We start from the raw sequence: 23,457 nt of genomic DNA on the forward strand, positions 1-23,457 counted from the left end.
TCTGGAAAACATAAAATGACTATTAGGAAACTCTGTCCATAAATGAGTGTTGCCTGCTGGCAATTGTTTCATGGGAGACACCCTAAACAAGTGAATAGCATGGAGGGGGGGGGGGGGAAGAAAGAAACTTTAATTTGTTTCAGATGCAACAGCCAAATTCTTCCCCCATTCCCTAATTTCAGGAGACTTGCAAGAGACATACCAGTCCTGATCCAAAAGAGAAGGCTGTGAGTTACTCAAAGCAGGTATTTTAAATGTCACACAGAGGAAATGACTTCTCATACCAGAACAGGAAAACGCCACCATTTCAATCTGCCTATCCAAAGGATATGTAGGGAAGATTAATATTAAATAGGAAAACAATTGAGAGAAGCTGCAAACACTAAGACCAAGCAATTGTATTCTCTAAAAAGACACAGCAAAGCCTGCCAGGTGGGCTCTGCTTCACAGTGAAAAAGGAGGATCTGTCTCTAATATAGAAACACTTCCTAGCAGTCCCCCTGAGCAAAACTCATCTCTCAGGTATGAACCAGAACATGCTGGACTATTTCAGTGAAGCCACATTTTCTATGTATTAAGCCATCATGAACTTCATGGAGCCCTCTGCCAACTTGTACCAGCTGACAGCTTGGCTCTCCCATGATCCTACCGGGGCACTAAACACTACGGCAATGCAACAGCTTCTGTAAGAGATGCAAAGAAGGATGGTGAAGCATGCACAGAGACAAAAATCCAGAAAGGTTCAAGGAAAGAAGGTATGACTCCACATCCCAGAAGTGTAAAAATGCAGGTAGTTCATGAGGCTTAACTCCAAGGCAATAAAAATGACAAGCACTGGCCTTCCATCAGCAACCATAAGGCAGCCATCAGGTTAATCACTACCAGAGGGAGACAGCTCCTCTCGGGTCCTTTACCAGGGCAATAGCAGCACACAGAAAGCACATTGTACAAAAAGCCACACATGGGAAAACATTATTAGTGCAACACTGACCAGGCTAAAAGGTTGGGAAAGAGGTGGCCAGGAGGAAATACCAGCAGAGAAATTGTGTATGTGTATCAACAGCTCAAGTGTGTGCTGTGCAGCCGCCTCTGCTGAACAAGGAGGTTTGCAGAGCAGCAATCTGCAGAAACATTTCAACACCATCACTGTTAGGGTACTCTTATCAGGCTCTTTGGTTATGCTATTCAGCAAGTCAGAGAGGTGACTATAAAAGTGTTACACTAAAGAAGGAATACAGTGGAGTTTAGGAGTAAATTGTATAATCCTAACATTTAGAGAAAACATCATTTTGAAGTCTGTCATTTTGATATTTTTTTCCACTGAATCAGGTTAGTTTATTCTTAGCCACTGCTGACCTTTGGACAGGTCATTTTTCTGGCAGTCTGATGAACCAGGTACAGCTTACTCCAGTACATTGACAGAAGTCTGTGTATTTTGCATTTCCATGCCATGCACAGCTCTTTCATTACAGCTGTGATTTGGGAATAGTCCAGTCACCCTTTCTTGCAGGTACCCAGAGCAATTGGTTTCTCTTGATGTAGTTCAGCCTGCTAGAAGCCTAGACCCTTGAAGTGTTAAGTTTCACCAGTGCTCAAATATAAAGTGTTATTTCTGTGACAAAGCAGCTTTACATTCTGTCACCCTGATGTCAAAAAACTGAACGTATCCAGTTGGAAAACTATTTGTAGTTATTTTCAAACAAACCAGAATACAGTGCCATCTTCTCTTTGCACTGGATTGTTTGCCTGGTGAGGCTCCCACAGAGAAGGTCTCATCACAAATTTCAGCAACTTACTGCTTTAACTGCTTTGAAGGACTTCTGTGAACACAAAATAGAGTATTGAGTAGTTTTCAGCAATAACTTGAGCTTCCAGAAAACCTTACTCATGGTCCTTTTGAAAAAAATATTTCCATTGTAGCCTTCAAGTTTATAGGAGCCTTTTGCCCCTGCGTCCTACAAGAATCAAATTTCTTCGTTTCTAACAATTTAACTGTTAGACTCTGGCTCTCAAGTTTGAAACGTTTAACCAAAGGCTTTCAAAAATGCTGTTTGATCTTTGATGAATGCTGACAGACAGCAAGATGAGAAGGCTTTTTTTTCACTCATGATTTTCCTGAAGAGCAAATCAAGCCTCCGCCACCAGGCCGAGGGCAGTTCAGTGTTGGGTGCGGAATTAGAACGGTTTAGGAGCCATCTGCTGGCAGCTCCCACAAATTGTTGAATGCAGCAACGCCAATAAAATTTCAATTACAAATTAATTATGTACAGTGCCTTTAATTATCCATGGATTCAAACTGTCCATGGATAATTCAGATGGAGCACTTTCACAGGGGATATACAGTCTGCTATGTATCTGCCAACCATTTAAATTAGATGCCAATGGATTCTGGGTGTCTGATCTGTCTTTTAAAAAATGAAAAAGACACAGCCAGGCCCTAACACAGTGTGTTGATTTTTGATCCTATTAATTGCGTCAACAGCAGAAAAATAAATACAGGTCACTTTATAAATATAAATCATTGCCTCAAAACAGAAACCAGAAGAAACTATCTCTAAGAAAGAGCCAGAATTGAGGTTATTCACTTGGTGGGGAAATAAAGGGGACAAAAAAAAAAAAGATTACAGGTGTGACAGTGAGCTTCCTTAAGAGTTAAAATGAAAGTACAGTCTGATTTAAAATTTAGGGCTCCATTTTAGAGGGCTGCTAGGCACTGAAGTCATCTGTGAGCCAAATGGGGAAGATCTGTACCTCTGGCTGTGGTGGCCCCACTGAAAGGACAATATGGTTCCCTTTGAAGTTCACAAGCAGAGTTCAACCACTGCCAACAGCTTTTATAGCCTCTGTAACCTCCCCCACCCTTACTCCCCCCATCACATCACACTGCAGCATCAGACACAGATATGGAGGCTATAGTGCAGAAACAGATACACAGCTCTCCAGACTTCATACAGCTGCATTACCTCACAAAGCAAAAATACCAGAATAAAACTGTTCTCCTTAAGAAGCAAATGCACAGCATCTCTTTAGCCATAAAGATGAGTGAAGTGGGGAGAAAACAACACAGCAACAGCAGATCCCACAGTGACAATCTATCAGGGTGGTAATGCATACACAGTCTGTAAACTGGTGTAGCCTGCATGCTGCCAGCCTGCTCTTCATTCAGGCTTCAAGGAGGGCAGTCTCCCACTGCTTCATCTCCCTCCTGACAGCTGTTCCAGGCACACAGAGCAGGAGCAAAAAACAGTTGTTTCAGAAGGTGAAAATCACTGTCAGAAAAACCCCAGCTGATAATTCCTTCATTAGCAGAGCTGGGTAGGGGTCTCCAAGTTGTTTCCTCATGTCACAGTAGATTTTGTAATGGGTGCACAAAAAGGCAGTTCTTTTCATTGATAAAAGAAACTTAGAGCTTCTTAAAACAGCATCTATATTTTTCTTTCCCAGTCTTAATTTTATGAAGAATGTTGCTCCTCCCATCTCTGCTATATGACCATGCTACAACATAACTCTTCTTTCACCCCTTGTCTCCAAGCCTATTTACAGACATCCAGGAACTAACTGAATTCACCCGCAAGTGCAAATCAGGACTGACTTGTCTTTTCTTCAGGTGCCCAAGCCCTTGAATAGCAGGACACTCAGCAGAAAAATTCCTGAGTCTAAGACTGCTGCACTGCTCAATTCAAAGAAAGCCACAAGCTTGCCCTCTCAAATGTACTTTGCAGAGTGTGTGCAGGTTTAGGAATATGCCAAACCTGCCTCTGCAAATAGATAAATAGGAGATGGATTAGAGAAACACCTGGCCTTAAAATGGTAGAGGATATTGCTGCACAGTTTTAGTCTGTCATTTCATTCCTTCTTGTATATTTGATACACTGCTGGACCAATACATTGCCCCTTCAGTTGTACATGCAGATTAACACCTCACTAAAGAGGTCCATACTACTTTCTGCAGTATTTTCATATTTTTCATACTATGGTGGTTTTACTCTTTAAATCCTCATTATTAGTGATGAACATTGAGTTCCTGCCTTCCGACAAAGAAATAAAGCTCCATTTTCCTCTATGAAACTGTTCTGAGCTTGGAAGTACCACTTGACATATTCTAGGACTGACGAGTTACCACAAATAAAGTGTCACATGCTGAAGATGACATTGTTTCCACTTCACCCCATCAGCAGCACAGCACAGCATGCAAGTTGAACAGCTCTCATCTACTGTTTTTCCCTTCTCTTCAATCCATTTTTACTGTACGGAGACATACACAATCTGGGGACTTCTGAAATGTGTCCCTAAAATTGAGCTGCAGTGCTTTGAAGAAAGATGTTCATAGCTTAATTCTTCCTGTACTGAATGTTAATCAGACACTCAGCCTATGTTGTGTACAACCTATCAATTTCATAAGCTTCATTCCTGGAAGCATCAATTTCAACTGGAAGGTAAAAAAGGAGGACAGAAGAACATGGTCTTTCTCATTACCCATTGACTCCTCAAGCCATCACTTTTGTTGCTGAGCGAACTAGCATGGCTCTGAGAGCCACTGGAAAGTGATTAAAATTTGGCAGCAGAACGTCTAAACCACTGGCGTTTCTATAGCAATAGTGAGAGTGCAAGATGTGTAAAAGCCTGTAGCATTGCTGCCATCCTGCTGTGAACCAGAGGTATAGTGCTTCTGACTTTGGAGCTGGAAAGCCCATTCATATAGAGACCCCCTTTTCAAATTTAACAGGTTCCATTTTAATTCTTGGACTAGGTACAAGTTAAACATTATTTTGTAAGCCAGAAGACTGCATACCAGCCTATTTTGCTTAAAGATTAGTACCCTCCTTTCTCATGCAATAGCCATGCCTTGCCTGTTGCCCCATGTGTATAGTCCTCAAAACTAGGAGGGATTCTATGGGCAAGGGCAGCCAGTCAAAAGCTGCTTGTGGTCTATTATTTGCCATTGAACTCCAAGTCCAAACTTCCTTTTGCAGAACCGTGATTGAATTTGGATTGAGAAGTGAAAAATACACATGGCAGTCAAAATTATTCAATTTGGGTCGTGTTTTTAATGTTAGAGTCCTAACTAGAAACAGTTTGATCTGCCATGGCTGCTGAGCAAAGCCAGTACTGAGCATTTCTGGGGGAAAAAAAAAAAAAAACCAAAGAGACTAATTTTAACTGCTGAAATATGGATTTAAATGTATAATTATAGGTATTCAGGTATTACATTCTAGCCATTTAAATCAACTTCTTGCCTTCTCCCCCCTCCTCCATTTCCTTAGGTGGCTAGGCAATTGCAGCCTTCAGTTTTGTGGATTGGAGAAACAGAAAAGGTATTTTCTAAAGGAGCTCGAATGGCTGAAGAAGAGGTGAGTTGCTCCTTTATTTCTGTGCAGATAATTTCTCCTGTTGCACTACAGCCAACACAAAGGAACAAGTGTATGCCTTAGCTTCGCACATACCAGTATGGCCAGACCTGCCAAAGCTTGCTTGATAATAGCTTGTCTCACTATCGCTTTTTTCTTTTAAGATAGTCTTGTGACTTCTTAAGAGGCCCCAAGAGGTCATTTCTTTCCTACACACCTATACTTGCTTTATTTAAAAATAGTCCAGTCACTGCTCATCAGTGCACTGAAAAGTAGAAGAGAATAATGGAGAATTTCAAAATACAAGGCAAGAAGCTAAAAAAGTTAAGATGATCTTGGGTTGTTCAGCTCTATTAATTTGAGAAATTGGATGGAGGCAAAGTGAACAATAAAGTAACAAGGATAAATTTCTACTGTGAAAACAAAGAGCCTATGTTAAATAGTTATGTTTACAGATTATTTTCTTTGGGCTCCCACGAGTCCTATTGCCATTCCTTCCTTTCCCTCCTCTCTTGTTCAGCTTTCCCACTAGAAAGAAAATTAAAACACTACCCAACAGGCACAGCAACCCAACTACCATGGCACAGAACAATTTGCCCTAAATTCTGATTAGATTCATGCTGCTTGCAAAACATTTTACTTTAGAGCTCCATTAAAATGTGAAAAAAGAATAAACCTTTTTTTTCTCAAGGTGAGGGCTGTGCAATCTGGCTGTGGGATGGACACACACCTGTGTTTTGGAAGACCAACGCAGCCATCACCTCCGATGAGGCTGTTACTTTTATGAGGGCTGGATGAGCTGATGGGCTTGTGGTGGTTAATGCCCTCTAGTGGTACCCACACAAAGAGAGCCTTCCTCTTGGACTCAAACCTTGATAGCAAGTGCAGATAGGGACCAGAATTAAAACTAGGGGACAACGATTGCCTGGAATACTCATGATCGTTTGATAGGACAGAATTAGTGTTCTGCCCACCTCCAAGTCAGGGATATCACCTCTGCTCCTGCTACCATATTCTGAGACCTGTAGGTGTTTCAGAAAAAGTCTCATGTTCTTGGTGGGAGTGGATGGCCCCAGGCTTGAAATTACTCATGTCCCACATAGTTCACAGTATAATCCATATTTGAAGAATGAAAGCATGAAACAGGAGGGACAGGCAGTGGTAACTGGCAGTCTGGGGAGCCTTCCTTAGGAGCATTAGAATTTTGGAGAAAATAAGCTCAGTTCAGCTCTCAGGAAGCAAAAGCGAGTGGAAGTCACTTTGCTCGTCCCAGTGTGACATTTCTGGCACTGTGACTGAGAACCTGGTAAAAAGAAGCCCTAAATTCCTCAAATACCCACTAGAAAAGCAGTCTTTCTCCATGCCTCCCTAGAGTTTGCAAAGCACTAAAGTATCCAATATGCTATGGTAACTGAGTTGTGACAAGGATGATATGCAAACAGTTCAGCCACTCCAGCTAAAAAAATAAAATAAAATAAATAGGGTCAACTTCAGATTTCAACCTACTTTTCTCCAGCTCAGGTCCACACGGTATCTGGAATCATAGCTTGCCTCTTCAACATCCCTTCTTGGTACTGACACATTTCTGTCAAAGTTGAAGAGATATTATTAGCTTTCAAGACATGTCTCTGAAATGCATGTGCTATGGACACACCAGTCTGGCTCAGAGGGCTTAACATGAGTGGAGTGTTTAGCTTGGTCTCTGATACTGCTTCAATCATTTACCATTTTGAAAGTTAAGATTCCTACAAGATGAGCAATGAGCACGTGTTATAACCAACTCTACACCAGTGGGAATCCATGAGTATCGTCTGTCACCCCCCCAAAAAATTACGTTCTAAAGACATGGGGGTAAATTAGTACTTATTTTCATGAGTAATAGCTGAAATAGGAGTCAGATGATTGTTTTAAAAATTCTCAGTATCTCCTGATAGAGTCAGTTTTTCCACCAGAAGATACACTGAAAACCCAGAGAGCACCACACCTCACTTGAAGCAACTATTGTCTTCTATTAGTCCTTTCACTGAGATGGGATTCCTTTACACCCCCACTTCCAGACCTAAAATTAATTTGATAATTCTCACTTTTCTAGCAATATTGACAACTCAAAACACCTTAGAGAACATTTGTACCTCCCTTTCTTCATATGTATTGGAAGGAAATCTTGAAGTCTACCAGTAGCAACATAAAAATCAGAGTCATTTAGCCAGCATAAAACGTGTTAAAAACAAAGTAAATCCACATTTCAGTCGTTGCTGTGCCCAGACCTCCTTGACAGAGCAAAGGTGGCAAAGGTGGCCAAAACTTCCAAGGCTGATTGGTAGCAGCATCTTGTTTAATCATCAGAGAACAAAGTTAATCCAAAGCTTCCCAACAAGAGAATTACAAAGTCTGGATAAGAATATGTGATTTGAAGTCATGCCCTTAGACAGCAAACACTGTTTAGGTATGGACACCCAACATCCTTTCTTCCAGATCAAGAGCAATGCCAACACTTCTCTTTTGCTCCCAAGATGACCTACTGTGCTTACAACACATTTTTGGGAGCAGGTATCTCACTCTCCTAGGACTGTTGGGTGCATAGGCACAACAAGGAGAATTAAAAATGGCAGATAACTAACTGAACGATTGCCACAGAAATAGCTCATCCAAGAGCAAAAGCATGGGCTGGATGCATTGTTCTAACAAGTGACGTTCATGTGCTCCAGAGTGGTACCTAACCCTCCCTGCTGAGACATGCTCAACTCAGTATCATGAGTAAGCAATAAACAAACTTAGGAAGATGTGTAGTATGATCACGAGAATAAAAAGAATTAGAAAACAGACATACTGAGAATAGAATAGAATAGAATAGACCAGACCAGACCAGACCAGACCGGAAAATACCTTTGAGATCTTTGAGTCCAACCTATCATCCAACACTGTCTAATAAACTAAAACATGGCACCAAGCACCCCATCCAGTCTCTTCCTAAACACCTCCTGTGATGGTGACTCCACCACCTCCCTGGGCAGCACATTCCAATGGCCAGTCTCTCTTTCCGTGAAGAACTTCTTCCTAACATCCAGCCTAAACCTCCCCTGGCACAGCTTGAGACTGTGTCCTCTGGTTCTGGTGCTGGTTGCCCACCTGGCTGCAACCTCCCTTCAAGGAGTTGTAGAGAGCAATAAAGTCTCCCCTGAGCCTCCTCTTCTCCAGGTTAAGCAACCCCAGCTCCCTCAGCCTCTCCTCACAGGGCTTGTAAATTAACACAAGTTTAGATGGAAAACAACTGTGGGACACTGCGCCAAGACTGTTGGAATTCTTTATTGATTTCCCAGTTTCCCCTTCTCCTTAGCTATCACTCCAAAGAGCAGAGGTTTGTGTCTTTTCTGTCTAGTGCAGACAATAGAAGAACTGGATCACAAAGATTGTACATGCAACATAAGTTCACAGTGGTTCATTATTGCCTTTCAGCTGAGGATTGAAGGACAGTTTCTTCCTTACTGATGTTAAGGCAGGCTGATCTGAAATTGGAGCTCAAGTTTCTCAGGGAGCTGCCTACTGTATAGTTTAATTTTTTTGGTTGGTTGGTTGGGTGTGTTTGGTAAATCACAAGGTGATCTAGAATCTAGAGAGTAAAATTCTCAAGTGAGTGTTGAAGGCTGAAGGGAGACCTTGTAGCATTCCAGGACCTATAAGAAAGATGAGGACAATCTTTTTAGCAGGGCCTGTTGTTACAGGAGTAGTGATAATGGTTTTAATGTGAAAGAGGGGAGATTTAGATTAGATAAGGGAGAACCTTTATGCTGAGGGTGGTGAAACAGTCACAGGTTGCCACAGATATCCTTCCTTTAAGTGTCCCTTCCAGCTGAAACCAGTCTATGATTCTATGACTTGAATGTTAAGTATCAATTCTTTCTGAACAGAGGCTTCTGAGTCATTAGACTTCACTAACACACTATCTTAACCCAGGTTTTCACTTCTAGCTTTATTAATATTGGAGTAATATCACTGATATTTGATTAATCTTCTCAAACCAGTATTCACTTGAGCATCACCAAGCGTAACTATCAAGCCACAGGCTCTGGTCAATGCTCATCTGTTCTGTAAGTAGGAGTTAAATATTTGTTGTGAAGTTGAATAGTCAATTATAGCAAAGAACAGAATCTTGAGTTCAGAAAAGATTGTGTTCTCAGGTTAGAGCCTCAAAAAGCTAGAAATGACAGCAAAAATTAAGGAGTATATTTTCCACATTGAAACTATGAGTAGGAGTTGGCAGACCATAATCTCCAAGAGCTAGGAGGATTACAGAGGAAGTTACATACCCTGGCAGTTTTTCTACCTGTTAAGGTTCATCAGGTGTACAGATCCCAGCAGTATTTCTCTGTGAACTGTGAATCAGCATTTCCTTCTTTAAATGAGTCTTTTTTCCCTGCTTTTCAGTAAGAGGACATGATCCAATAGTGAAAGGCACTAGCACAAACCCATAAATACATAAGCAGAAATCAAGACTTTCAGAAGGCAAAGGCTTTCTACTTGAGTATATAAGTTTGTTTATACTAAATGCAACTAGACTACTCAAAAAAGTACAAAATGCAGTTGTACACAGGACAACTGCAGCTTCATCTCATTAAAGTGTCAGCACTGGTAACAACGCTTTCATAGAACCACAGAACTGTTAGGGTTGGAAGGCATCCCAAGGATCATCTAGTTCCAACCCCCCTGCCATGGGCAAGGACACCTCACACTAGATCAGGTTGCTTACAGCCACACCAGCCTGGCCTTAAAAAATTTCAGGAATGGAGCTACCACCTCCCTGGGCAACCTGTTCCAGTGTCTCACCATCCTCATGGTGAAGAACTTCCTAACATCTTCACATCATCCATTTCCTCTTTGTATTTACATTTATATGCTGAAGGCAAACCCAGGACGACTGGCAAAGATCCTCCCCAAATTCCTGAAGGTCTTGAAAGCACAGGACAGAGTACTGCTAGTGGGAACCACCGACCGTCCCTTCGACGCTAATCTTAAACCTTTCTGCGACACTTACAAAAAAATCATCCTGATTCCTAGGCCTGACTACAGCTCCAGATTTGGCAAGTATTTAAACTTACACAGATAACTGCCACTGTTTAAAATCCATGCGTATTGTCTAGGTATCCTTGGAACTGGTTTGAAACTCAACTCACACTCTAGATACATCTCAATTCCTGAAAATGTAGGTATTAATGATACAGGGTGCCTCAACGATCAAATAGTAAAAGTGGAAGTTGGGAGAAGAGTTTAAAATACCGTTCAGCACCGACTGACATTTTATCATGAGTTTAGCGTGCACTGAATTCAGCCCAAGCTGTTTTGTCCCCCTATATGAAGGATAAGATCCTATTTCACTGCACATTTTCTTTTTTTTTTTTTTTCTTTTTACAGAGGGATTCTAAATGTCTGTTATTCCTATCCAGTTTCTGTACCTTAAACAATATACTTCAGGGCCTCTCCATAAACAAAACCCATCTGAGTTTTATCACTGTAAATTCCATTTTTTTTTAACTTACAGATCATGAGAGAATTTGTAGAGGCATCCAAAATTCAGCATGTCTAGTCTATCAAGTGTTTACAGTGAGAGATAGGCCCTCCCCAGAGTCTGACAAATTCACTGAGTACCACATATGCTGAGACTCAGAGCCTGTAAGGAAGTGACTGTCTTTTATTAGACCAATTTGCATGACTAGAAGAAGAAACTGAAAAACAATCTTGCATTCCTAGATTTGAATCACCCTGAAGTCTCTAATAGCTCAGCACTGACTAGGCAGAAATGCTCTAAATTGAGTTTAATAATGTCAATCAATTACTACAAGTGGTAGCCTGCCCACATTCTTTTTAAGTAAGTGGCTGGTAGAAGGGCTTTTATTCCCCCAAATTATATTTTTTTTTCCTATGGTTTAATCACAAACATAGAATCATAAAAAGGTGTGGACAAGAAAAGACCATTAAGATCAAGTCCAGACATTAAGCCAGCACTTCCAAGCCCACCACTAGCCCATGCTCCTCAGCACCATGTCTACATATCTTTTAAATACTTCCAGGGATGGAGACTCCACCACTGCTCTGGACAGCTTCCATGGCTCGACAACCCTTTCAGTGGAGAGAGTTTTGATAATATCCAACCTAAACCTTGTCTGGTGCAACTTGAGGCCATTTCCTCTTGTTCTAGAGTTCATGTGGTTTAATACACTTTTCTGGATACTAAGAAGTCTGTTCATGTGTCACCACATCCAGAAGGGCTATGTAGGTCCAGTCTAAAGATAATAGGGGGAAAAGATTTTGGGTTATTCAGAATGGCACCAAATACTTTGAGTTAGGACTCCAATGGTGCACTTCTACCAGCAGCTCCTAGCACGAATATCCCTTCTCATCACCACATCAAAGAAAACAGACTGTCTTCATGCCACTGGTCTGTGATAGGCCATGTCCCAAAAGAACACAGTAGTAAAGGGAACCACATTCAGTTCAGGGACCTTGCTATGTAATTGTACCTTGACTGCAACATTGCTTCTCATAGTCACCTTATTACAAAAATCACGCAACTGTATTGGGAAGTCCAGTTTCATACTGCCTTTCACAGGGGCAGCCAAGGCACTGAGATGATGCACATTTGGGCAAGCTCAAGACAGGTTTTGACTGCCTAGCACATTGTAAATCTCTCCCACATTCAATAATTTTCATAGTGTGGATGGGAAATGGTCTCGAAGCAAGCTAACATGTGTTTCATGTTATGTTACAGCTCTGATAAATTGCTAACAGATAAGGGGCATGAATAAGACCCAGAGAAAGGAGGTGATAGCAGCTGAATTTAGCTGTGTTCACTTCTGGGGATTCAATTGTCACATTCTGTGATTCTCACCACTGATGTGAAGTCAGAACAAAAAAAAAAAAAAAAAAAGGGCCAGTTAAAGGGATTTCAGTTGCAGCTTTTAGAATGCCCCAATGAAAATTTAACTCTTGACATTTTCAAGCAAATTAAACTTACAACTTTACTTCTTTGACATTGTCCAATTTAAGACAGTGCCTTGCTTGTTCCTTAGCTTCAACCTTCCCTGAAGTTCAGTGGAAATATGATACTTAGGGTACAGAGAGCACTCACCAAGCAGCCCTGAAAATTGTCAGTACTTCACACCCAATTTGAGAACTAAAGCAGCTTGTTTTGACAGAACCCGTGACATAACAAATAATCATAGCCACAGCACACAGCTACCCTCAGCTACAACCCTGCCTTTTGTTACAAACCAGAATGTTCCAATCTAAGCACAATGGAAGCAGCAAACATACAATGGAAATCATTAAACTGGAAGATTCACGATCCTGTGCTGGTTTCTTGCTATTAATCACCCAGCAAGTGAGTACCTTGTATCGCACAGGATCCCACCTGCAGCAGAAGCTGCGGCACACAATATATGGCTGCGCAGAAGTAGTGCTCACTGTTGTGTGCAGCCATTCCTCTTGCAAATTAGCAATTCAGCCAATAATTATTGAGCGTAGATATAGTTCAAGTGGAAGATCACAATTTGCCTGAGTGAAAAATGTAGTACAAAGCTGTCAATAGTTGTGGGCGCAAGCCCATAGTATTGACATTGCAGGCGGAGGAAGAATAAGGCAGGTTTTCTCCATTGCATGACTGTCCCAAAACCCAGTGCCAGTAACTTTCCACCCAACATTTTCATACTGGCTATGAGCATTCAGACACATGATACTCAAATCACAAAGTGTCTGGCTCATTAAAGAACCTTTTTTAAATCTCTATGCATAATGCTTCTTATCCTTTTTTCCCATGTTTTCATGTAAGGCTCTAAAGGAAAACATGGGGAGATGGGATGAAAATTTTACTAAGTTCCTCTGAGACAAACCATTGTTTCACATAGCATAAACCAAAAGAGGCTATTACCCCTATCAATTCAAACCATTACTTCACATAGAATAAATCAAAAGAGGCTATTACTCCTATCAATTCATACCAGTACTTCACATAGGATAAACCAAAAGAGGCTATTCCTCCTATCAATTTATTTTTGGAAGCAAAATCTCAGGCACTTCAAACGTCAAGAAAACAGTCATGACAGAGTTTCACAGCTAAAAGACACAAACTGGTTCACCATTTAAATAACATGGAAAATGCCAGTCTCAGAAATTTACACCTGGCCTTGGCAGCATGTGCCTGCATAGCTGGAAGGCTTTGGCTTCCAAACCAGACACTGAATCCCCATAGCAGCCCTCCGTTGAGCAGGAGTAACTTGTGACCAGGGTCACAGAAATAAAAAGTCTGATAATATATGTACTTAACTTTACACACCCAAATGGGAATATTCTGGACAGGTTCTATGCCTGTCTGTACACACAGGCCTATTTAAGTAGTTTTTTCCATTTTTATACACATATCCACCCCCTGTTATGAGCCTTTAATGACTTTGTGAAAAGTACTGACTGGTAGCCAACAAATGATCAGTAATTTAAGAATAGATGTGCCTGAAGGCCTCTGTGCTACAAATCTGTAGATGAAAGAAACAGCAAACAAGAAAAAATTCGAGTCTTGGCTCTCTGCTTGATCTCCCTTATTTTCCTGTTTCCATTTCAAAATGCAAAAATCCTGCTTGCCTTAATGCACACCTTTGGCATGCTCTTTTTTTGGGTCCTGATGAACAGTGTTATGGAAACACATCATCCTGCAGAACGGTGGAACAATCACCAACTTGCTGGACATAAGCTCCCTAGCAAAAGTGTCTGATGGTTTCACCCAAGGACACATTGTTCAGGTGGTGCAAGCTGTCCTGAGTGAGCTACGCCTCCTGCAGATGACCAGGAAGCCACTGAGGACTGAAGAGTTTGTGACTTCTCTGGCCACACAGGACCCAGTGTACAAAGAGGAGGAAGAAACATTTAAGGTAAGATTAAGAGATATGTTAACTGGCTGCCTTTTGTTGTCCTCTGCCATGTCCTTATCCAGGCACATCTGATCTAGAGACCTGCTAATTGTTCTGATGGGTTGGCACATCACTACCTGAATTATGATGCAAGGCTCAGAGGCACCAAATACCCATATCCTGCATTTTGGGATAGTTGGCAACCCAGACTGCTGGGCAGCTGGATGTGCCAGGCACAGTCATTATTACAGGCAGTAACTCTGTATGGGCAACACACCTGGCAAACTGCTTTGCTGAACCTACTGCCCACACCCAGCTCACACTGAGCATAGAAGCCTTCTCATGCATGGGTAGGTTCTGCAGGTATCATTGGTAGGACAGTGCATTGGTCCTTTTTCTTTCAGAAGTGACAAAAAAATGTGGCCCTGCAGGAGGGTTCTAGATCTAAGTCCTTATTTTTAATTATTTCAAACAAGAATTTTTGTAACAGTTTTCATTTCAGGGTTTTAAAAAACACAATCAAATCACTTTCTGCCTCAAACTTCATCATTCTCCCCAACTCCAGGGCTATAAAATCCTGAAGTCAAAACCATGGATCGGCCTGCAAACAGCTACTTTTTCGACATGCAGCTCAATAATAATTATTCTTTCTTTCTTTCTGTGGAATAAGATTAGCTTTATGTAGTGGTTCACTCTGCTTTGACTGTATTGGTTTTGATTTTCTTGTTGATGGGAACAGTTCATGAGGTTTAAGTACAGATCTAAATTTATTTACTGTAGTGACTTCAGTGTAGCTTAGGGACAACAGCTGAACTGGACTAGCTACTTGGGTGCAATACTACAGTTCAGCAGCACTGACACTCCGAAAGACAGCACAATGCTTGACCAAGTTACTTCATACCTACTAAACACTCGTAAAAGCCTTGCCCACTGAACAGCAAAACCTTACTGCTTACCAAGAAATGGCAGGCAGCCCATACCAGGGGCTCCGAGTGGGATAGCACTTCTGTAACTGTAGCCAAGAGACCCCAAAAAAGCTTTCTCAATTCCTTAACCCTCCCAACTTTTACCCAGACCCGCTTAAATAACATACAGTTCTCCTGGCTGAAGGGTTTCCTTTTTGTTCTGCTCTTTGAGTCCCCTCTGGTTTTGAATTCCCACCGTGCCTCTCACAGTAAACAGGATGTGGTTTCTAACAACTTTGTCCAAGTCTTCTTCTACTGCTAACCTAATGATAGTGCATATTTCTCCCACCCCTGCTGAATATATTCCAATTTCCATTTACAGCCATTTGGCTCATTCAACATAGGCAGCATTTGTGATATTTGGCAAATTACTCTTTTTTTCCTCATGCTTCCTATCTAAACCAATATCTTTCCTCAGGGAAAGGCTAATGGTTCAGCATAGCAGCAAAGGGAAATAAATCCCTGATCGTTCCCAGGTCCAAGTAGTAATCCATTTGTACCCTGAAACATAAGAGCTAGTACTTAGTGCAAGTTGAACTTGAAAATATTATTCCATTTCCTATAAATGTACCTGTTTTGTACAGCACAAGGTATGCAGGCAGCACTTAATTTTCACCCCGGCCAAAATGATACTGTCTTCAGCTTCCCATGGCAATAATTTCCTTGCATTAATTACAGCCCTTAAGAAAGTATTTCTTTTTATCTGTTTTAAATTTGTTTCCCTTAAATGTCATGGAACCTTGCCCCAGCACCTGTAATATGGCACAGGGGAAGAGGATTGTCTAAATGGCCTCATGCATTAATTAACTCCAGTATCTCCATCTCATCTTCCACAGAAGCCTCTCTTCCCCAGCCTCTAATTGTTGCCATCACTGGACCTTCTCTGTTGCTTTGTCCTTTTGAAGTGGGGCAGTTAAAATGCAGTATTCAAAGTGGAGATTAACGCTGTGATGAATCTTTGATTTCTATTCACTGGAAACATGAATCTCCCTGTTTGACATTTATATTCCACCAGTGTTCCAAAAGGAATTATAAATAATGCAAAATTTGTGATAATGTGATTTCTTCATTCAATTTACTCAAATTTCTGCCCCAATTACACAGCCACATTTTTGAAATTATAAATTATTGCACCAGTGTGCAAGACAAATCCTTACACAGAAATGACAGCAGTCCTAGAGGAGCACAAGGCAGTCTGGTGAGCACGCTGGTGCTGCTGGGCAGTGACTGGTACAAAATACTTATGTCAGGAAACCCATACCAAAGACTGTGGGGGTCATTCCCCCAACAAGCAATCATTTTAACTCTGATTAGTCACTTACATCCACTGTTCAGAGGCTAGTGCATCAGTGGTAAACCTATTTTTTTATGGTAACCACACCTGAGAAGCTGGCTTCATTCATCCCACACAGCAGTTTCACCAGCTAGAGAGTCAAACACATCGGTCGCTGCATGCCAACAAGCAGGGTAATGTTGTGCATTGAAATATATGGAATGAGAACCTGAATTACCCCGCTCCTCCTGCCACAGCCAGCAGCATCCTTTTATCAACAAGTGGGCAGTGACATGACCTCCCCAGTCTGCACCCACAGAGCAGCACCCTACCAAGCTCCCAGCAAGCTGTTGGCAGGGGTTTATTATTCTTTCCATCTCCCACTAAAGGTCTGGAGAGTATTACACTCAGGACAAACCTGGGGGGGAAATAGAATTTCTATAGCCTCATGATCTACACATAAGGAAGGCCAGAGACATTGCTTGGCTGCTAGCTATTGCTGCAGAGTCAACAGTCACAACCACCACCTTGTCCTTCTTATCCCACGCATGAAGGAGCAGAAACAGCCATCTGCAGACCTCTCCCTGCCCCATCATGTCCCAGTTATTTCTGTTCTCCCTGACACAGGAGAATCTTGACCTAAGATTACCTCTAGGACAACGAAATTCAATTGCTTAGGTGTCCCTCCCAAACACCTCTCACACCACCATCCAGATGTGTAGAGGCTGCATGATGTTTTCCTTAGTGGCGTGAGGATTTATGATGGAGGGGGTGCTTAGCTAATCCAAGCAATTAGAGCAGAGATCAGTGGTAGGGCTGCTCAGTAGCCAGCTGGATGTTTGACAGCTGTCAGACTTTCCTTACCTGCTGACAGCATTTAATCTGCAAGATAAGAGGTCTAAATAGGGTGCTTGTCATCAGCCTTTTTTTGTATTGCAGAGGGAGCCTTTAAGCTTAACACCAAGGACCATCTGAGACCAGGAAAGGAACATCACAGGTTTTTCTCCCCTATAGGCTTCCAACACAGTACAAGAAAGGCATGGACCTGTTGGAGCAGGTCCAGAGTAGGCCCCAAAAATGGTCAGAGGGATAGAACACCTCTGCTATGAAGACAAGCTAAGAGAGTTGGGGTTCAGCCTGGAGAAGAGAAGGCTCCAGAGAGACCTTATTGCAGCCTCCCAATACTTAAAGGGAGCCTAGAATAAAGACGGGGATGTTCTTTTTAGCAGGACCAATTGTGACAGGACAAGAGGTGGTGAGGTTTTTAAACTAAAAAGAAGGGAGATTTAGACTAGATGAGGAAGAAAGTCTTTACACTGAGAATGGAGAAACACTGGCACAGGTTGCCCTCCAAGGTTTTAGAAGCCCTATATCTGAAAACATTCAAGATGAGGTTGGACAGGGCTCTGAGCAACTTGATCCAGTTGATGTCCCTGCTTTCGGCATGAAGGTTGGACTAGGTAGCCTAGGGCAGTCCCTTCCAACCCAAAGCATTCTATCATTCCATTAATACGTTTTTCCACCAACTATGTCTCTTGCTGCTGCCTGTCTTTAAAATGCTGTGAAGCTGGACTGGACAAATTCCTAGGGGTAGTCTTACCAGGTTCAAGCTGGAGGCAGCATTTTGGATGGATCATATTGAAAAGGCAGGGTTATAGGATGCCACATTGGTAGGAAGCTTGAAGGTGACAGGAGCACAAGAGAAGGGCAGAGGGGACACAGTTGTGGCATTAAATAGTGGTCTGTGGTCAGAGGAAAGACATTCAGTCCCGGGGCAGCGCATGGATGAATATGATCAAGAAGGAAGGCATTTTGTCAACCATGTCAACACCTAGTGGCATTTTAATCTCTGGTGTAGACAGCACTTTGTTGATCAAGGTTGCTGTATGTACTTATGGGGAAAGGCTAATTCCTACAGACTACTAACTTTCAAGCATTGTCTTTTCCTTCACTTTGCATTATTTTCACATGGCGTAGAACTGCCTTGTTGACATTACAGTCCAGGAGCTTGGCAAGTCTGCAGAGCAGCTATACCAAAATCATTTACAAGTCACAGGACTGTGAACAGGCATCTGAAAGCTATAAACAGGTTTTTTAATGTGCGGGGTTTGTTTTGCTTCTTAAGCACCCTCATTGAAATAAAAACTGTCTGGATTGATTTGCAGAGCCATGAGAAGTACATGCTTTGTCTATTGCCAAGTTTCAGACCAGAGGGAGTTTTGACAAGAGCTATGTACCTCAGAAACAGGGTTGATCATAGAAGTTCTAACATTTCCATAGCTATAGCAACACAAGTGGCCCAGCTAAATATTCCTGTTAATGAGACACAGTTCAAGCAAACCATTGCCGCGCTTCATGTTAGAATAATGTTCTCAAGGGATCTGAGGATTTTGTTTCTGCTTCTCCACAAGCCAGCCAGGGTTTTAAGAGTTTTGGTGGTTGTTGTTGGTTGGGTTTTTTTTTTTTTCAAGGAATGATCCATTGTACTAGTAGAGAATTTAAGGGTTGTTTTTTGTGTGGTTTGGGGTTTGGCTTTGGGGGGCTAGGAGTCTGGCTTGGGTTTGGGGTTTGTTTTGTTTTGGGTTGGTTTTTTTTGTTTGTTTGGTTGGGGTTTTTTTTTTCCCCCAAGCCAAAAAGTTTTAATAAAACATAGAGATGCTTTTTGATTCTCCAGGCTTGGTATGACAAGACACCGCTGGGTAAAGCACGAATCAGAGCACTGGCAGGTGGTAAGAAACCAGGAGAAGGAAAAACAAGTGCTAAAAAAGGAAAAAAATAGAATTTTGGATCTGGAAATGCCAGTCAGCTCTGCTTCACTGAGAAGAGGAAGGAAAGCAGACATATCAGAACAGTACACCCCAAGTTACAGGAATTCTCTTTCCTGGAATACCTTTCTGAATTAATTTTACTAAGTTTAAAACAAAAAATAAAATGAGATGACATGTAAGTCTCAGAGGATAAAGAGTTAATGACCACTGACTTGCTCAAACATTATTTATTCTAAAAGATTTTAGGGGGCAGAAGGGTTCATTACTCAGGACTGTAACATGCCATCAACTTTTAGGCTGTACTCATTTATTTCTGCAAGTAACTCTCCTTAAAAATTGATGTCACATTAATGTCTTTCATTACTTTAATATCCTATATGCTTTATAAAACTAACTGCTTTATATATCTGTAGGTCTAATGTGTTCCAGTTCTCAATAAAACTATTACAGCTATAAAGACTGCTTTTTAATTGGGATGGGTTATAAGACACTTAATGCAATCTACCACGAGCTGAATATTTACATAGCTGCACGAGGACCAGAACTGTTTCACCTTTCAGTGCTTTACCATGGATAAGTTCCATATATGTAGATGTTAGCAGAGAACATTAATAAGAATCACAGAATCATCCAGGCCGGAAAGGACCTCTGAGATCACCAAGTCCAGCCATTTTGCCACTCCACCAAGTCTGTCATTACACCATGTCCCCAAGCACTATATACATATGGCTTTATAACATGTCCAGGGATGGTGACTCAACCACCTCCTGGGGCAGCCCATTCCAGTGCCTGACAACCCTTTCCATGAAAATTTTCATAGAATCAGTAAGGTTGGAAAAGACCTCAAAGATCATCAAGTCCATCCTGTCACCCAAGACCTCATGACTACTAGACCATGGCACCAAGCGCCACGTCCAATCCCCTCTTGAACACCTCCAGGGATGGTGACTCCACCACCTCCCTGGGCAGCACATTCCAATGGCTAACAACTCTCTCTGTGAAGAACTTTCTCCTCACCTCCAGCCTAAACTTCACCTGGCACAGCTTGAGACTATGTCCCCTTGTTCTGGTGCTGGTTGCCTGGGAGAAGAGACCAACCCCTCCTGGCTACAACCACCCTTCAGGTAGTTGTAGACAGCAATAAGGTCTCCCCTGAGCTTCTCCTCTTCTCTTTTGTCCCAATGTCCAGTCTAAACCTCCCCTGGTGTAGTCTGAGGACATTCCCTCTTGTTCTTTAGTTACTTGTGAGAAGAGACCAGTGCTTACCTTTCTGCAGCCTCCTTTGAGGTAGTTGTAGAGAGCAATAAGGTCTCCCCTCAGCCTCCTTTTTCGTAGGCTAAACAGGCCCAGTTCTCTCAGCCGCTCCTCACAGGACTTGTTCTCCAGGCCCCTTGCCAGCCTAGTCGCCCTTCTCTGTACCTGCTCCAGTGCCTTGATGTCCTTCCTGTACTGCAGTGCCCAAAACTGAACACAGTACTTGAGGTGCAGCCTCTTCAATGCTAAGTAGAGGGACAGAGGGACAATCACCTCCCTGCTCCTGCTGGCCACGCTGTGTCTAAAACAGGCCAGGATGCTGTTGGCCCTCTTGGCCACTTGGGCACACTGCTGGATCATATTCCTCCTCCTGTCAATCAATAACCCCAGGTCCTTTTCCACCACACAGCCCTCTAGCCATTCTTCCCCAACCTTGTAACTTTGCACAGGATTGTTGCAGCCCAGCTGCAGGACCAGGCACTTGGCCATGCTGAAGCTCAAGAAGCAAAGCAGACAAGCAGTGTGCATTTTGGGGGATGTCTTGAGACTCTATTTTGCGATAAAAGAACAATACCCCATTACCTAGACTGCACAAACATGTCTGGTACTTAAAAACCCCAACCATACGTGGCAGAACAGCAGCTCTAAAGGCAACCTGGAATAGGTCTTTTGAGTTGTCTAAAAGGTTGTTTCATGCTATTTTAAACTCAATCCACCTAGACCTGCTTCAGCTTCTTCTAAATCCAATCCTGAAAGCTCTGAATAGCTCAGTGGTGAAAATCAGCCCCATCACCTTCAGTCTCCATACACAAAGCTAAGTATAGACGTAGCCTGTGGGATCACAGTGGCTATTTCTATGTTCATGAAGCTCTGTAGCAGAAACATTGTCTGCACAGAAGGACCTAAAACACTTGGAGGCAGAGGTTTCCTGGTGTTCTACTGTGATGCAGTGTCTCCTACTCAGAATGCATTAAGCCTGATATCCAAACATCACAAATAGGAAACACAAGGAATCAAACCTTCTCAGAAACACAACACACCAAGCAGCAGCCCATGGTTGCCTATTGACTGAAACATTATCAAATGCTATCTTGTTTGCTCACCAGTCCCTGGACTTAAAATTCTGCAACAGAGCAGCTACAAACTTCCTTTCCTTTAGTGTGAGGTGTCCCTGCTCATGGCAAAGAGGTTGGAACTAGATAATCCTTGAGGTCCCTTCCAACCCTAACAATTCTAAAACTCTATGATTCTTTCTTTACAGATGCCTGCTTGTGGCAGGCCACTGGCTTCACAAATCTGGCAGCACAGCCCCTATTAAAAAAAGGTACTCCTCAACTTCGTCCTCAGTGAGGAGAGCCAGAGTCTAGAAAGAGGTGTCAGTTTGTGTGTTAAAAACCTGATCTCTGCTCTCATCTGCAAGAAAATTTGGATAATTCTGTCCTCAATCTTGCCAACAGTGGAATACTGCTCTCCACAACAGGTTTGGCAGCAAAATGTGATGTGATGTGATGAAAAGATCACATTTAGGTTGAATGTAAGCAAGCCCACTAACTAATATTTCAGCAGGTCCAACACAGTCTCAATAACAAAGTAACACACTGACTGACAACATCCATCTCTGCAGCATGACCCTGACCCCATGCAGAAAGGATACAGGAACTTCTCACCATCTCAGGTGTGCTTGGTAGGTTTGGGGTTTTTTTCCCTGCAGTGTTCACCAGTTTATGGGAAAAAAGCACTGGGACAGTTAATCCTTTAGATGTAGTTTTGCAATGATAGCTGCTTTCACTGTAAATTGCATTTCTGAGTTGGTATTTTTGGTGGAGTTTTTTGGTTTATTTTGGTTGGTTGGTTCTGAGATTTTTTTTCCCTACCAGCCAACGCTGGTGTACTTGCAAAGAGCCCTGTGGGCATAGGATATTGAAAAGGGCCATAAAGCAAACAGACTCTGCCCTGTGTGGCTGCCAAGCCCTCACTCTCCTTTAGAGAGTCCTCGTGGGGGGATGAGGAGGGACGAATGAGAAGCAATTGTAATGCTGTTTATAATTATTATTACAGAAAGTGCAGCTACTTGAAAATGAAGCTGTTGTATCAAGCAGAGCCAACACATAGTAATTTTGGTGTCAATGGCTGAACTGTTCAATTAATTCCCTGGCTGGATCTCCAATGCCCATCCTGCTGTGAGGCTAATAGTGCTCTCACAAGGAATAGTGCTAGAGGTGCTCCTCTACCAGGCCTGAGCAGAGTAGCTCTACCCAGAGATCATTTTACCATGGAGAAATAAAGAGATTTGTGGCTTTGCTAAGACCAGCTGCAGGGCAAGTGCTCTCTGTGTTCCAGCCACATCAATCCCAAAATCTGAGGATGGAGGGAAATCCCCTTTGCTATGCCCTGCCTTCTCCTTTGTTTCCAGCAAGAAGTGAGTTTTGGGGAATGACAAGGGGAGGTGCCAGGCTGCTCTGCCTCCCAGGGTGGTGGTGGGAGGTAATCCAGCAGCCCCAGCAAAGTTGAGAAAAGAAGCTGTCATGCCCATTTATATATGTAAGTGATCTAGAGAATTATCAGTTAAATTATTTAAATGTCCCATTATATTAAACTACTGGGCATTCATTGTAAGAACAGTCATAATACAGTAACTAATTTGGTATTAATGTGAATGTCAGCGTTTCATTGCAGTTATTTTGTACTTCATCATAAGATAATTTACCAATAAATTAATTGGCTTAATTGCTTCCTCCAAACCCAGGAGAACTACATGTGACATGTATTTAAGTGTCCATGTTCGATCCCCAGCCTTTCTACTCTAATCACACAAATGGGGAACCTCCCTTTGAAACATGTAGGGAGAAACATCCAAGAAAGAGGGAGCAAAGCGTGACTCTACTCTCACAGGGGCCATAAAGTTTTAGCATAATCCTGCCCCATGGATTTTTAATGTGCTTTAAATATAGCCCA

At 42.2% G+C, this 23,457-nt stretch overlaps 1 protein-coding gene across 3 annotated transcripts in view; it reads left to right on the forward strand.

The window, feature by feature from the left end:
• The window catches only part of IQCA1 (IQ motif containing with AAA domain 1), a 122,390-nt gene extending 102,702 nt beyond the window's left edge, over nt 1-19,688 (forward strand). For all 3 annotated transcript variants that reach the window (XM_068138066.1, XM_068138067.1, XM_068138068.1), the window contains 4 exons: nt 5,265-5,351; nt 10,249-10,426; nt 14,025-14,263; nt 19,155-19,688. In XM_068138066.1, coding sequence (XP_067994167.1) covers nt 5,265-5,351; nt 10,249-10,426; nt 14,025-14,263; nt 19,155-19,259 — 609 coding nt within the window. In that variant the 3' untranslated portion in view covers nt 19,260-19,688. The remainder of the gene's footprint in view (nt 1-5,264; nt 5,352-10,248; nt 10,427-14,024; nt 14,264-19,154) is intronic.
• Nucleotides 19,689-23,457: the final 3,769 nt, after the last annotated feature.

The sequence above is a fragment of the Melanerpes formicivorus genome, unplaced genomic scaffold, assembly GCF_026170545.1.
Source record: "Melanerpes formicivorus ecotype bairdi unplaced genomic scaffold, bMelFor1.0.p_v2 SCAF_5, whole genome shotgun sequence".
Lineage (NCBI taxonomy): Eukaryota > Metazoa > Chordata > Aves > Piciformes > Picidae > Melanerpes > Melanerpes formicivorus.